Consider the following 16,269-nt stretch of genomic DNA (forward strand, 5'->3'; position numbering starts at 1 on the left):
CAGTATATCTCTCACACAGTCCACTAACATCTGCATTTCTCTCTCTGTTCATCTTCAGGATGAGAAGAAATGTTTTGAATGTGATTCCCGAAAGATGTACAATGAGTTTACCTCTCCCATCAGCCATACTATTGAGAATGTGGTGACAACCTTCGCTCCCAATCGTCTCAAAACCTGGTGGCAGTCCCAGAACGGTAAGAGTGTGTGTGAACCAAGTCAAAATACACATGCAGTTCAAACTTCTACATGAAAGAAAAATCACAAATGAGGTATATATTCATTTATTTAATATTTAATATTTCAGTGTTTTCTCCTAGACAGTAATGACATGGAGATCAAAGTGAGACTTTTGCTTCAGTCTCCTGTTTGTGTTTTCTCCTGAGAAAAAGATCACAGTATTCTATATTTCCTTTAAAGTTTCTGAACAGTTCTCAACATCTCAAACTGCGCTCAGAATTACTGGAATACCAAAGTCTGCAATCTAAAGTCAGAGATCTCAATATAAATGTAAAAATGTCTTTTAACGTTTTTCCAAGTCCATATTATCAAATATAATTGTATAGCTTGTATATACTTTCACTGTTAGCCAGCAATTGTTAGGAGAAATATCAGAGACAAAATTCAGAGACATTCATGAAACGTAACTGATAACGGTAAATCAAATTATGATCTTGCCGTTCATTATAGAACTCAAATGTTCTGAACAATGTTACTCCAAAAAAGTCATACATTTAAGATATCTAATTACTTCAAATAATATAGTAATATACCATCAAATAATTAAAAATATTACTTCATGAAAAAGTAGTCACATTTCTACTACTCTTAAGCAACTTTCTAAAACCCCTAGAAAAGCTTTTGTTTATTCACATAACGATTTCAAAAGTATGTCTATATTTCTTAAAGGGATAGTTCACCCAAAATATTTAATTCTCTCATCATTTACACACCCACATCCCATCCCAGATGTGTAAAAATGTATTTCTTCAGCAGAACACAAACAAAGATTTTTAGAAGAATATCTCAGTTCTGTAGGTCCATACAATGCAAGTGAATGGTGATAAGATCTGTGTAGCTCCAAAACTCACATAAAGGAAACATTGAAGTAATCCATAAGACTCCAGTGGTTTATTCCATATCTTCAAGAGAGATAAAATAAGTGTGGGTGAGAAACAGAACAATATTAAAGTCACTTGTATTACTGCAAATCTATACTTTCACTTTCCCTTTATTTATTTGCTAAAAGTCACATTTGGCACCTGTTTAGTTTCACTTTTACATCTGAGAGTGAAAGTTAAAGTGGAGATTATGATGTTAACTACATTGAACAGAAGATTTTTCAGATTTGTTTTTGAGGCATTGACGCACACTAGATGCTGTTTGGAACATTCTCAATTATAATATGAATCAAGTTTTGCATTTGAGTCAGTGACAGCTCGAGTGCATGCTGTCATTAAAGCCTGAAGGGGGATATACCAAATACTAAGAAATTTAAAAGGCATATACATTTTTCATTTCAGCTTACAACTCAAACTGTTGATTGTAAAGCAAAATGAGGAAAATAACAAAAGAGTAGCATTTTCACAAATGGACATTTATATCCCAATGATTTTAAGAAACACATCAATTCTCATGTCTTCAGTCCACAAAGAATTTCCATTAGAAGAACACACTGTCTCTTGAGAGAGAAACTTGGATAAAGTGAGAGGGGGAGGATGGAAGGAGAAATAAGGAAAAGAAACAGTTTAGCTCTGAGGATGAACACACAGGAAGTAGAGTGAATGGGAAAGTGAGAGCTGGGATGGGATGGGTGAAGCCGCTGGGCGTGGGAAACAGCTGGCCTGCTCTCAGACTCCACAGATGTGGCACGGCATCACTAATTCTAGGAATGTATGAGTTTGGATACTTTATTTGGCAGCGTGTTTGTTTTGTTACACCCAGATTCCCTCAGAGTAAATGCAGATGAAACGCACAAACACATTTTTTTCCATTATGTTACAAGCATATTGAGATTTTATATATTTAAAATGAAAGTGAATTAACTTCGTGTATAGTTTTGGTTCACTGGCAATGGTTTCCTGCATTTCTCATTTTCGATCACCTGCCAATTGAGTAAACTTGCATTTTAAATTCTTGTAAATATGATTACAATGCATTACATTGCTTTATGAATTTCGCATAATTGTTAAATAATATTGGTAGAATATACTTAAAACATCAACTGAGTTCGTGTTTCTTTGACAGCTGAAAAGACATTTTGAATTTGAGCAGAAAACAAAAACTATGAAAAGAGTTTAAGAAAGTAACTTAAAATAGTAATGTGATTGCTTTTGAGGAAGCAATCAGTAAAGTCAGTAATTGGATAATAATTTTAGGCTATATTATTAAAGTATTACTAGTACTAGTCATTTGTAGTGATGACTACAATTAAGCAATTTTTCTAAAAATTAAGCAATTTTTAGTTGCTTAATGCTGAACATGTTCATTTGAGTCTATGATATCAGAAATCCAGCAATCTCAGAACAAGAGGTTTTGCATAGTTTCCATAAATCTTTTTTGACTGGAGAGGAAGTTTGTAAGAACTGAAACGGAAAACTTGACAAGGAACAGAGGAAAGTACAGCGATTAATAAGCAAATAAGGGATTCAAGGGGTGGAGTCATGGGAGACTCAAGGTATGAGGCCTCAGGAGGCAGAGACTCAGGGGACTTGGAGAGCTGGTCAGGGGCCTTACAGAGCTGGATGGACTGGTAGCAAGTGTCTGACGGGTGCTGGTTTCCGAGCTGAGCAACAGACTGATGGCTGGTGTCTGACAGGTGTTGGCCACTGGACTGAACAACAGACTGATCGATGGCTGCTGGGAACTGGACAGACTTGTCGACAGCCTCCATGGCCAGAAGCACTGGCAGGAACTGTGCTGTGGGAGTGGCCTCCGTGGCCGAGGGAGCTGAGATGGACGAGGCTTCTGGCGCTGGCTCATTGACCGTGGCAGGCTTCGGGTGCTGGCTCGTTGACTGTGGCAGGCTTCGGGCACTGACAGCAGCATGGGATAACTGCCATACCCCACAGTGTAAGGGGAGAATGTGTGCCTCAAAGCATCGTCAATTAATTCAAATTTCACATCTGCCTTCTGGCAGACAGGATTTCACAGGCTCGTTGAGTCCAAATCTATAAATGTCCTTCAGCGCAATGTCTCCCCAATTAACACAGCTTGCCAAGGCTCAAAACCGGTGACGTCCTATATAGAGTTTGACCCCTGCCAGAGAGACAGAAGTTGTAAAGCCTCTAGATCCATGTGAAGGCATCAATTCTGCTGTAACAGTTGTGGAGAGATTAGGCAAGACAGCAGGATCTAAACGCAGCTTATTTGAATGAAAAACCAAATCAAAGAACTGAACAAACCATTACAGCCTAAAACAGAAAAGAACTGACAAAGAACAGAAGAAAAAACAAGGGTTAAATACACAGAGACCAATACGCAAACAAGGGACACCCGACACTAATGAACACAAGAACCAATGAACAAAGACAAAGAAAAGAACTACAAAACCCATAATCAAACACAAGACAAGGGATGGACAATAAACATACATGGTGACCTCTAGTGGTCCCTAGGGAAAACCTTACAATATATACGTGTATATATAATCCAGTATCTCAGAATATTAGAATAAAGAATTTATAATATAGAAATGTCAACCTTCTGAAAAGTATGTTAATTTATGCACTAAATACTTGGTTGGGGCTCCATTTGCATGATTTACTGTATCAATGCTGCGTGGTATGGAGGCAATCAGCATGTGGCACTGCTTAGGTGTTATGGAAGCCCAGTTTGCTTTGATAGCGGCTTTCAGCTCATCTGTATTTTTGGGTCTGGTGTCTCTCTTTTCCTCTTGACAGTACCCAATAGATTCTCTATGGGGTTCAGGTCAGGTGAGTTGGCTGGCCAAACAAGCACAGTAATAATGGTCAGCAAACCAGTTGCTCATAGTTTTGGCACTGTGGACAGGTGCCAAGTCCTGCTGGAAAAGGAAATCAGCATCTCCATAAAGCTTGTCAGCAGATGGAAGCATGAAGTGAGGCTTGAAATATTTCACTTTATGTGTAATGTATCTAGAATATATGAAAGTTCCACTTTTTGAATTAAATTACGGAAATAAAATATTACGATATTCTAATTTTTTAAATGCACTGGTGTGTGTGTGTGTGTGTGTGTGTATATATATATATATATATATATATATATATATATATATATATATACAACATTTAAACCACCTGCCTAATATTGTGCTGCGAAAACACTCTCCTGGGATTTTCACACACAACAGTCTCTAGAATTTACTCAGAATGGTGCCAAAAACAAAAAACATCCAGTGAGCAGCAGTTCTGTGGAAGGAAATGTCTTGTTGATGAGAGAGGGCAACAGAGAATGGCCAGACTGGTTTGAACTGACAAAGTCTACAGTAACTCAGATAACCGCTCTGTACAATTGTAGTGAGAAGAATATCATATCAGAATGCTATTCAGAGATGTGGGTTGGTGCTGTTTTGGTGGCACGAGGGGGACCTACACAATATTAGGCAGGTGGTTTTAATGTTGTGACTGATCAGTGTGTGTGTGTGTGTGTGTGTGTGTGTGTGTGTATATATATATATATATATATATATATATATATATATATATATATATATACACACATACACGGTGTCCCGATTAATTAATCGCGATTAATCGCATATACAAATATTTGCTGAGAAAGCCCCTCATATAAAAACTCAATATATAATGATTATACATATTTATATCAATATATAATTATACATAATTATCTTAAAATATTTAAAAATTATATATATATATATATATATACAGTTCACAGCGTACAGTTCACAGCAATCCATTTCACAAGTGAATTTGTGGAGATTTTTCATGAGGGCTTGTTTAAGGACCCATCAATTTACACCTGCATCAGACATGCTTGTGTAGCGTCTCATGTGTGTTTTGTCATAAACATAAAATGTTTAGGTCACTGTGTCAAGTTAAATATAGTTTAATACTCAATCTTTAAACACATCTTGAGATCCCTTAGTTCGGATTTGCGCTCCATTAAGTGTCTTGAACTTAAGAATGTAACGCATGTTTGTGTTGTTCTGCCTACTGAAGTGTTTTCTTCACTGTTTAAACTGTGTGTTGCTCATACAGCTGAAATTTCACTTACTGCCCACTGGAATAAACAGGTGGTACTACAAGCTTGCATTTCTCAGGAATCTTTCTTATTATGGTCCGGGGGCATGCAAGTAATTGTGTAAATTATTTTAACGCGTTATATTTTTTTTAATTAATCGCACTGAATTAACGCGTTAAATCGACAGCCTTAATATATATATATATATATATATATCTCTGTGTGTGTGTGTGTGTGTGTGTGTGTGTGTGTGTGTGTGTGTGTGTGTGTCAAAACAATTTAAGCAGTATTGGCTCAGCCAATGGCATGCGTTCTGTTTGGGTGACCAATTGAAGATGGAGTGTTTGGAAACTTGTTTGAAAGTCATTACTATTTCAGTATGAATGAAATAATTTTATATCTTAATTTTAAAAATTAATTTAAAAGTTATATAGTATATATACTACTGTACTAAATATCTCTCCTGCTCTCTTTCTCCTTTCCGCACTCACTTCTACATCTCTTTATCAGGAGTTGAAAATGTGACCATTCAGCTGAACTTCGAGGCTGAATTCCACTTCACACACCTCATCATGACATTTAAGGTGAAATAAACACACTAAATATTCACTGAAGCAGAGCGAACACTAACCAGAGCACATTCTTGAGGAATGTTGAGCATAGGTGGAGATATGTTTGAAGTGCTTCTCGTGTCAGGATTTGAAGCAGATGTGTACATTTTATGTTTTTGCTGTGTTTCACAGACCTATCGTCCTGCCGCCATGGTGATCGAGCGTTCGTCAGATTTTGGACAAAGCTGGCAGGTGTACCGTTACTATGCTTTTAACTGCACCAAATCCTACCCACACATCCCTCAAGGGCCAATCAAAAAAGTGGATGATGTCATATGTGACAGTCGCTATTCTGGCATTGAGCCATCAACAGAGGGAGAAGTACATATCCATATAAACACACATGTTTTGGAAAACATACGTGCTCATGCACACTTAATAAACTTAATCTCTAGCAAACAGATTTAGTATATACTGTAAACTCACTGCCACTCTTCTTGTGCATAGGTGATTTTCAAGGCGCTTGATCCTACATTTGTGATTCCCGACCCTTACAGTCCACATATTCAGAGTAAGTTATTATCATGTCTCCACGGCAACCCAAAAGAAGCTTTGTGCATTTGTGTATGCGTGTCATTCTTGTAGGGTCAAGAAGTTAAGATGTAAATAAGGAAAAATAGAATGCTTCTTTTTTATTTTTTATTATATTTTTTAATACAATTATTTTTTAATTATTTAAATTATATATATATATTTTTTTTTATATATTTTTTTTTTTTTACTCTATTTTTATAATTTTTTTGTACTGTCTATTTTTGGACTTACTAATCACTGATTATCATTGTTATGTAATTATGATGCACTGATTTATGTTTGTGTGTGTAGACTTCCTAAAGATCACAAACTTGCGCATTCGGATGGAGAAGATACACACTCATGGTCATAATCTGTTCGATGATCGAGAGAAGTTGAAAGAAACATACTATTCTCTTTATGACATGATCGTCCGTGGCAACTGTTTCTGCTATGGCCATGCCTCCAAGTGTGCACCACTCTACACTGACGTGGGAGTCGAAGGCATGGTGAGTAAACAACATTAATAACAATAAAAGTGGCTACTCTTCACATCTCACTGTTATGTACGTGTGTGTGTGTGTGTGTGCAGGTTCATAGTAAGTGTGTGTGTAATCACCACACTTCTGGACTGAACTGTGAGCAGTGTGAGGACTTTTACCATGATCTGCCCTGGAGACCAGCAGAGGGCCGCAACACAAACGCATGCAAGAGTACGACAAACACACACGCAGCTTAAACACATATTTTCAATAATAATAAAAAACTAAAAAACAAAAACAAAACACCATGAAATAATAACTGACCCTACAACATTTTTGTCATCTTAACTAGTAAAAATATTGAATCTAAAAACAATATAAATTTACTCGGAAAAGCAAAATTACAGAATATATTAAGGTACGTTTTCAGAGAATATTTCTTGAATTAAGTTTCTTACCTCTTTGGCAGAATGATTTTGTTTTATTATTATTATTTATTAGGGCTGTGAATCGATTAAAAATGTTAACTAATTAATCACGATAAATCATGGTACATGATACATTACAACAAACATTAAAAAAATTATTATAAAAACAATATATTTACTTTATGCTTTGTCTCAGAGAACTTTATTTTAATTACTTAAATATGTACATTAATTAGAGTTAATTAGACACATTGTACAAGTATTAATCTTTGAAACAAGTATATGTTTACATGCCTTAAAATCAGTGGACATGTAATTACAATTTGGGCAAACTCTTCTGCCGATTTCCAGTGGACTTTTTAATAATAGGATCAAATTGTTATTTTCAATTAATATCAAACTTTATTTGCAAGAGAAACTTAAGTGTACATTGCCAATGCTTTATTAAACACTATACATACAGATAGAAAACATATTGAATGCTTAAATTTAATTTTCTAAAGTTAAATATCTTAAAACTATTCTTTTGTCTGGCTGTCGTTCAGTCTCTACAAGTATACCTGAACATCCAGGTCCTTCTCAGTCCCACACACACACACACACACACACTGGGTCTCACTCACGTGGGTGGGTGAAGTCTATATTTTCCACACAGTTAATCCCCCCATACTTTTTATGAAAGGGGCATGTGTCTGGGGCATAATGAATATGCATGCACTGCTTTACACAATCAGCTGCTCTTTGAGGATGTACAGTTAAGCTGAGTGTGTTTCTGCTTAAAATGTATGTATGCCAATGATAGCCACATAAAGTGGGGAAAAACATTGAAGTTTCGCCCATTGTACAAAAGTGCCTGGGTTTGTTCCTGGCAGGCAGCAGATGCTCACACTAATTGGTACCTGTAAGACTGAATAGCCAGGAAGATCTCGAGACAACTTTCTCCTATTGCGTGAAGGCCCAGAAGGTAAAAACAAAACAAAAAACAGATACTGCATTAATTTAGTTTTTTTTTTTTTTACGCATAAAAAAAAAACATTTGCCTTATTACAGTGTCTTATGCACTTTTGCTTCTTGAATCAGTCCCACCAGGATTTCATAGTACTTTTTAATTTATTATTGCTGCCCAAAATGATTTATTCACTGTTGCTATGCTCAAAATTTGTGTTTTGTGGAGTATTTTTGTGAGACATTGGAATGATTACGTCATCTGCTGGATGTTGTGTAATGTTGGAATGGTCTGTATAATCTTATTTTTGACACACAATATTTTTTTTATTATATAAAAATGTAAAATGTTAATATGAGTGGGTTATCTTTCTCCCCATGCAATGTGATGGGTTGGGGCACCCCATATAAAGAAGGAAGGTTATTTATTTTCTTAAGAGTAAGAAATGTGATATAGTGTTTCTTCAAGAAACACATCTTTTTCCAAAGGAAGCTGAAAAATTTGTGAAGATATGGGGTGGACATGTTTTCTTTAGTGCTGGCTCAAGTAAGAGCAGGGGAGTCATTACATTGATAAAAAAAAAAAAACATCTACATTTCAAATGACTCAACAGATTAAAGATAAATTAGGGAGAATCTTTATTGTTTTAGCAGAAATTCAGGGGCAAAGGTTGAATTTGGCTAATATTTACGCACCTAACGTTGAAGATCAAGGTTTTTTTATTGATCTCGAAGGGATGTTGCAAGCCGCTGGTACCCCTCATGATATAATATTGGGAGGATACTTTAATCTATTGATGGACTCAGTCCTTGATTATAGTGAAGCAAAAGTGTGTAAGCCCCCTAGAGCAACATCGACGCTTCACAGGATGTGTAAAAATCTTGGTCTTGCAGATTTTTTGCTAATTTTGAACCCATCTGGTAGAGACTATACATTTTTTTTATCAGTCCATTAGATTTATTCTAGAATAGATTTTTTCCCTCATTTCATCTGTTGATGATTGTTCAATTGGAAACATCGTAGTCTCAGATCATGCCCTGGTGAGTTTAGAAGTGTTGCTGCATACAGAGAAAAATAAATCATATAGTGTGCACTTTAATGTATCCCTTTTGCAAAATCTTGATTTCCAACAAATGTTAAAGACTGAAATAAATGTTTATATGGAGACCAACTGGTCTTCAGTATCTTCTGTGGGCGTGGCTTGGGAGGTACTTAAGGCAGTTCTTAGGGGTCGGATCATTCAGTATGCCTCATTCAGCAAGAGATCCAAGGTACGAGAACTTGTGGAGTTAGATGGGACTATTAAAAGTGCATAGGCCGAATATCGGTTGATGGCCTCAGAGAATTGACCCGATTAAAATACAGATATAATACTATTTTGTCACGGAAAGTGGAGTTTTGGTTATTTAGGGCAAGACCGACCAAGAGAGTCAGGGGACAAAGCAGGGAAGCTTTTGGCTAGATCTATAAAGCAGAGAGAGTCTTTTTCTACCATTCCCTCAGGGAAATCTGCTGGTGGTGAAATTTTTACCTCAGTCATTGATATTAATAATGCCTCTAAAGAGTTCTATCTTGATCTTTATAGTTCTTCGTCTATTGATGAAGATATTAGAAACTTTGTGGAATCATTAGAAGTCCCTAAACTGATGACTGAGCAAAAAAACTATCTTGATTCTGAGATAATCTTGGAGGAGCTTGACGAGGAAATTAAGTCCTTACCTACAGGCAAGGCTACGAACAAATTTCCTGTTCTACTGATGTCACCAAGACCACATGGGTGGGGGAAAAGAATATAAACCAATAAAATAATAGCCCAGTTTTAACAATCCAATCAATCCCCAGTGGATAAAATCAAGTCCCGCTCCACATTGTTTCACTCTGAATCGTCTGCTTCACTCAGAGTTACGTTACATTATAGAAGTAAAATGCTTTGCGAATGCCCTTTAATGTTGTATTTAAATGTTTTCTTTTCTTTTCCACCTGTCATCTTGCCTCTCTGTCCCAGAATGTGAGTGTAATGGTCACTCACGCTCGTGTCACTTTGACATGGCGATGTATCAGTCATCGGGGAACATGAGTGGAGGAGTGTGTGAGGATTGTCAACACAACACACAGGGCCAATGGTGTGAGAGCTGTAAACCCTTCTATTACAAGCACCCGGAGAGAGACATCAGAGACCCCAACATCTGTCAGCGTAAGTGTGTTTAACTAAATACGATTTAAATTCATACCGCTGGTACCATTTGTACTTTGATTAAAGCACTTATGTTAATTCTTCCATGCAAAAATTTGATATTTTAGTTGTAAAGTTGTCTAGATCGTCCTTTTGAGGTGGAAATACTTTTCTAGGCAGATCTAAGTTATGTTTTACATGCAATTTCTGTGGATTTCATAGTGTTTCATAGTGTGCTACTGGGTGAGACCTTTATCTTCATACTGCTGCAAAAGTTGTGTTTAGGTGTTGATGTGATTGAAAAGGATTGAAGGGGGCAAATACTTTTTCACACATGCCCGGTTGGTATTGGATACATTTTGTTCTTCAATAAATAATACTATCATTTAAAAAAAAACAACTTGGGATGAAATATACACAAAAACAGCAGAAATCAGGATGGGGGCATATAATTTTCCACAGCACTATAGTTAGCTACTTTTTGATAGTAACTTATGTGTAGCTAACTAAAGTAGTTGGCCCTGCTGCCTCACAGAAAGAAGGTCCTTGGTTTGAGTCCCGGCTCAATTGGGCCTTTCTGTGTGGAGTTTGCAGGTTGTCCCCATGTTTGCGTGGGTTTCCTCCAGGTGCTCAGGTTTCCCCCACAAGTCCAAAAACAGGTTAAGCGAATTGGAGATTCTAAATTGCCCTGTAGATGTGAGTGAGGGTCCCCCAGCCACTGGGGTTTGCATCATGAAGGGCATCTGGTGTAAAACCTGTGCCAAGTCAAATAATCAGATCATAGATGGTCTGCTGTGGCGACCCCTAACAGGAGCTGCTGGAAGAAGATTTTTGTGCTGTACACTTGCCCTATAGACTTCCATTGTAAGTACATTACTTAAAACCAAATTTTTGGTTGTTTTTATAAACTGAGGGACAAGACTAAATTATTTCCTGTGGTAATAGAGTTAATTTCCTTATAGTTTAAGTTGTATTTTACCTGAAATATTACTTCAAATAACAGTTTTGATTTTAATATTTGTGTAATCTGTGTGTTTGTGTTTAGCCTGTGACTGTGACCCCCGAGGGTCTCTGAATGGAGGCTTATGTGACAGTGCCACGGATGTGCTCAGAGATATGATTGCTGGACAGTGTCGCTGCAAAGCTAATGTGGAGGGAGAACGCTGTGACCACTGTAAGAAAGGACAACACGGCCTCAGCGATGATCCATTGGGCTGTCGGCGTGAGTTACATACACATCCTTTAAGGCTTTGAAAAACTTGTGAAAGACTTCCTGTTTGTTTGTAGTCAGTTAGTATGATCAAATCTGTGTTATTTTTTCTTTTGTGCCCCAGCATGCAGCTGTAATGCTCTCGGCACACTCCCGGCAGGCCGTCCCTGTGATATACAGACAGGAAGATGTTACTGTAAACGTCTTGTTACTGGACAAATCTGTGACCAGTGTCTGGTGAGAGAGTATTATGGGTGAATGTGTTTTGGTTTGTGGATTTGGCTATGTACTGAATGGACTAGCTTACTACTTACCGCATAGTGTGCAGTAAACACTGTATACTGCGTACTATTAAAAAAATAAATAGTACTTTGAAACTGTATTATTCAACGATGCAATCGAATTCGTAATAAGGGACATTGTTGTCACATGACATCATTGTGTTGCATGTGAGTGGCATCAAGTTATAACTGTTATTTTCCAAGTAAATTCGCAAATTGGATGGAAACATCGCTAGTGTGCTATTCCGAGCAAATCCTAACACAATTCTTCCTTTCAGCCTCAGCACTGGGGTCTCAGTACAGATATGGATGGCTGCAGACCATGTGAATGTGACATAGGCGGAGCTTTGAATAATAAGTAAGAACCAAATTATTACCTTTAATATAACTACCGTGAATAGCTGATTCTCTGATAAATGGTTTCATTCAAGCCAAACTGAATATCCAAGTCCAAATTTTTTCTCTTGCGCTAGTTGTTCTTCAGAGACGGGACAGTGTGTCTGCAAGGAGCACATGTTTGGCAGACGTTGTGATCGGGTGCAGTCCGGGTACTACTTTGCAGAACTGGACCACTACACCTATGAAGCTGAACAAGCTTCCTTCAGACCAGTAAGTGTCTGACAATTTCCATTCCACCTTCAGTGTTTAAAAGCATGCAAAAATTGTGTTTGCAGTAACACACTTGCTAAGGACGTCAATGGGGTAAGGCATAGCACTGGGATTCATTTTAAAATACACACTATTTCAAAAGTATAGCTAATTATTGGTGTAAACATGAGAAAAATGTGAAAAAAGTGCTTACCTTTATCTTATTTTCTGTGTTGATCTATGCTGTCGAATCAGCTTTACTTGAACCCAGAACATTCCTCAAACACGTAGCAGAACCAGTTTGGATAAGTATATTCAGAGTGTTTATTGACTGTACAGGCAGTGAAAGTGGTTCAAAGACCATTACCTTTGGATCATAAGCCCACCTGGACTGGTACAGGCTTTGTGAATGTACCAGAGGGGGAAACACTGAGATTCAACGTTCACAGTTTCCCTCGGTCTATGGAATACAATTTAATGATCCGCTATGAACCACAGGTAAATTTACATAAACAAACGATATTAAACTTATTACTTAGTCATTACATCTTATAGGTGTCATACTGTATATGGACAGACATATACTTAAACATGCACATATATTTGGCATTTTTTGTAGTTGCCAGATGAATGGGAGCAGGTTGTGGTAACTGTTGAACGACCCAGGACTGGTTACCCCTCAGCTCACTGTACATCTACATACAATGATGAACAGACTGTTTCATTGCAACCTGGATCCAGGTGAGGCTATTTGCACTCCAATAGTCTCTTTCTGTCCTTGTTAGAGCCAGTTGTCCTTTATCTTTGAAGACTGTAGTGTACACCTTTGTATGAAATCTTGAGTTCCCTATCTGTCACTCACTCGACGTTGTGTCAATGAGTTGACACTAGGGGTCGCTCCTGCGGAGCCCAGACATCTTTGATCTTGAGAAAAGACTGTGTGGAATTTGCATGCCACTTCCCCATACATACGAGTATAAAAGGAGTGACGCTGCAAACACACATCAGATATCTTCTTCAGAGCCGAGCGATCAAGCCACAAGCTGAGTTCCTCTGCATCCATTCATCTCGACACCCTGTTGGATCTACAGCGCTTTCCAGCGGTTCTCCCCCTCGCATACTACGTTGTGCTGAGCACACACCCCTACGGCTATGCTCCACCCCCGTTCCTTTCTTCCCGGAGGTGCATGAAGAGCTCACGCGCTCGTGGCAGGCACCTTTCACTCACGCGATCCGTGAGCTCCTCCGCTCTCACTACCCTCAACGGCGGGGCGGCAAGGGGCTTCATGCCGATTCCCCAGGTGGACCAAGCAGTAGCGGCAGTTCTCAATGGTGAGGAAGCAGACGGAGGCCACACAACATATCCTGGCCAGACGGATCTCTGCGCTGTTTTGCACGCGGAGATCGCCTCCCTACTTCGGAAGGACCACTGGAATCTCCATGTCTGGCCCTTGGACGGGACGTGGAAGACTTAGGTGGCCTACCACCCGCGGTGGTAGATACGATCACTCAGGCGAGGGCCCCCCTCAACGAGGTGCCTTTACAGCCTGAAGTGGCGTCTGTTTGCTCAGTGGTGTTCTTCCCGAGGTGAAGACCCCAGAGATGCGCAGGCGGGTCAGTGCTTTCCTTTCTGCAGGAAAAGTTGGAAGGACGGCTGTCCCCCTCCACCTTGAAAGTGTATGTGACCGCCATAGCGGCACATCACGATGCAGTGGAAGGTAAGTATTTAGGGAAGCACGATTTGATCATCAGGTTCCTGAGAGGCACAAGGAGGTTAAACCCCCCCAGGCCGTGTCTCGTTCCCTCGTGGGACCTCCCTTCGAGCCCCTTGAGTCAGCAGAGCTAAAGGTGCTCTCTCTGAAGACCGCCCTCCTGGCGGCGTTCACCTCCATCAAGAGGGTAGGGGACCTGCAGGCGTTCTCTGTCAGCGAACTGTGCCTAGAGTTCGGTCCGGCTTACTCTCACGTCATCCTGAGACCCCGACCGGGCTACGTGCCCAAGGTTCCCACGACCCCATACAGGGATCAGGTGGTGAACCTGCAAGCGCTGCCCCAGGAGGAGGCAGACCCAGCCTTGGCGTTGCTGTGTTCAGTGCGCACTCTTCGCATCTACTTGTATCACACGCAGAGCTTTAGAAGCTCCGAGCAGCTCTTTGTCTGCTTCTGTGGACAGCGGAATGGAAGCGCTGAACCAACCGCTGGACCAACCGCTGAAATGGCCGGGTCTTTGGCACTGCTCCTCAGTGCGATACCTGATGTGTGTTTGCAGTGTCACTCCTTTTATACCCGTATGTCCGGGGGATTGGCATGCAAATTCCACACGCCAATTTCCATTGGCCTTTTCTTAAGATCAGAGATGTCTGGGCTCTGCAGGAGGGACCCCTGGTGTCAACTCATCAACACAACGTCTCGTTCCTTCCATCAGGGAACGGAGGTTACATTAGTAACCAAGATGTTTTTTGGCAATTTCAAGCATTGTACAGAAACATCAAAATCTGTACAGAATTCCAAACTTTTGGCCACCAGTGTAGTTTGGGTTGTATTGTACTGTATATCCCTGTGCATATGTTTTCTTAGGATGAGGGCGTCATGCAACCTGTACATGTTGGCATTTGCATTTAGCATTAGCTGTTCTCGACTTTATCAGAACTGTCCTGCAACACATTTTGGGTCACATCCAGTTTTTGGTGTAATCTGATTACAAAGTAATTAATTACTGTAAAAATTACTGTAAATAATTACATTTTAACTCTTGTAATAATTTATATTTCATGTAATCAATTACAGTTACTGAATTTTTACTTTAAAGGTAATTACTTTTAACTCCATTACTTGAGTTACTGTATACATTTTTAAAAAAATTGTGTATAATACATTTAAAATATAAATTAATATGTTTCAATGCACGCATTTTACACTTGTACGCATTTCAGTTGAAGGGTAAGTGACAATGAACAAGAAAATGTCAACATTTTGAGTTTGTTGAGCAGTAAAACTAAAACTTTTCTGTGAAAAGTGTTTTAGAAAGTAATTTACGTAATTTTTATTCTGTAAAACACAAACAAATTAATCTTATTACATTTAAAGAGAAATTAAAAAATTTTGTGGATTAATTTTTGAAATAACTTAGACTGAGCTGGCCGCCACTTTGAGGTAAGAGTTGTCAGATGAGTTTGTGGTTACTTTTCTAATAAAGTCATTAACAAAGTAATCTGATTACATTTAAACCTCTGGGCTAAATGGGTCTCACGGTGCAGCTCTGCCTCTGGGTCTGTGGGGTTTATTGTGCAAAGCTCTGCATTTAGCCTCAATGGGCCCCATAGTGGGCCTCATGATGCAGCTCCACATTAGGGTTCATTGGGCCCTGTGAAGCTGCTCAACCTCTGTGAGAGGTGAGAGTAAATGTCAAATGAGTAATGAGATGAATTTTACATTTAAATATAAGTAATTAAAATTTTGTAATCTGTTACTTTTTGAGTATTTTACAGTAATTTACATTGGCTATGACCCACCCCTTTAGAACCACTGGCATTTAGTGTGTAGTTATGTGAAGTGTGTATTTAACTCTCTGATGTGTGTGTGTGTGTGTGTGTGTGTGTGTGTGTGTGTGTGTGTGTGTGTGTGTGTGTGTGTGTGTGTGTGTGTGTGTGTGTGATTGTGTTTCAGATATTTGGTTCTTCCTAATCCAGTGTGTTTGGAGAAGGGTCAGAACTACACAGTGAAAATAAGCTTCCCATTATATTCATCATACAGCCATCACTCCTCTCCACACACACTCATCGATTCAGTAAGTACTGATTAACCTTACCTAACCCCTAACCCTAACAGAATCAAAAATTATTTACTTTATG

The 16,269-nt window shown here is 38.8% G+C and overlaps 1 protein-coding gene across 2 annotated transcripts in view; it reads left to right on the plus strand.

The window, feature by feature from the left end:
- lamb1b (laminin, beta 1b) overlaps positions 1 to 16,269 on the plus strand; it is a 53,420-nt gene that overhangs the window by 4,326 nt on the left and 32,825 nt on the right. For both annotated transcript variants that reach the window (XM_052120681.1, XM_052120683.1), the window contains exons 3-16: positions 59 to 194; positions 5,698 to 5,771; positions 5,931 to 6,119; positions 6,246 to 6,309; positions 6,624 to 6,820; positions 6,904 to 7,024; positions 10,173 to 10,361; positions 11,386 to 11,562; positions 11,675 to 11,787; positions 12,110 to 12,189; positions 12,305 to 12,440; positions 12,759 to 12,917; positions 13,039 to 13,160; positions 16,085 to 16,205. In XM_052120681.1, the coding sequence (XP_051976641.1) occupies positions 59 to 194; positions 5,698 to 5,771; positions 5,931 to 6,119; positions 6,246 to 6,309; positions 6,624 to 6,820; positions 6,904 to 7,024; positions 10,173 to 10,361; positions 11,386 to 11,562; positions 11,675 to 11,787; positions 12,110 to 12,189; positions 12,305 to 12,440; positions 12,759 to 12,917; positions 13,039 to 13,160; positions 16,085 to 16,205 (1,878 nt within the window). The remainder of the gene's footprint in view (positions 1 to 58; positions 195 to 5,697; positions 5,772 to 5,930; positions 6,120 to 6,245; positions 6,310 to 6,623; positions 6,821 to 6,903; positions 7,025 to 10,172; positions 10,362 to 11,385; positions 11,563 to 11,674; positions 11,788 to 12,109; positions 12,190 to 12,304; positions 12,441 to 12,758; positions 12,918 to 13,038; positions 13,161 to 16,084; positions 16,206 to 16,269) is intronic.

This window comes from Xyrauchen texanus, chromosome 47 (genome assembly GCF_025860055.1).
Source record: "Xyrauchen texanus isolate HMW12.3.18 chromosome 47, RBS_HiC_50CHRs, whole genome shotgun sequence".
NCBI classification, from domain to species: domain Eukaryota; kingdom Metazoa; phylum Chordata; class Actinopteri; order Cypriniformes; family Catostomidae; genus Xyrauchen; species Xyrauchen texanus.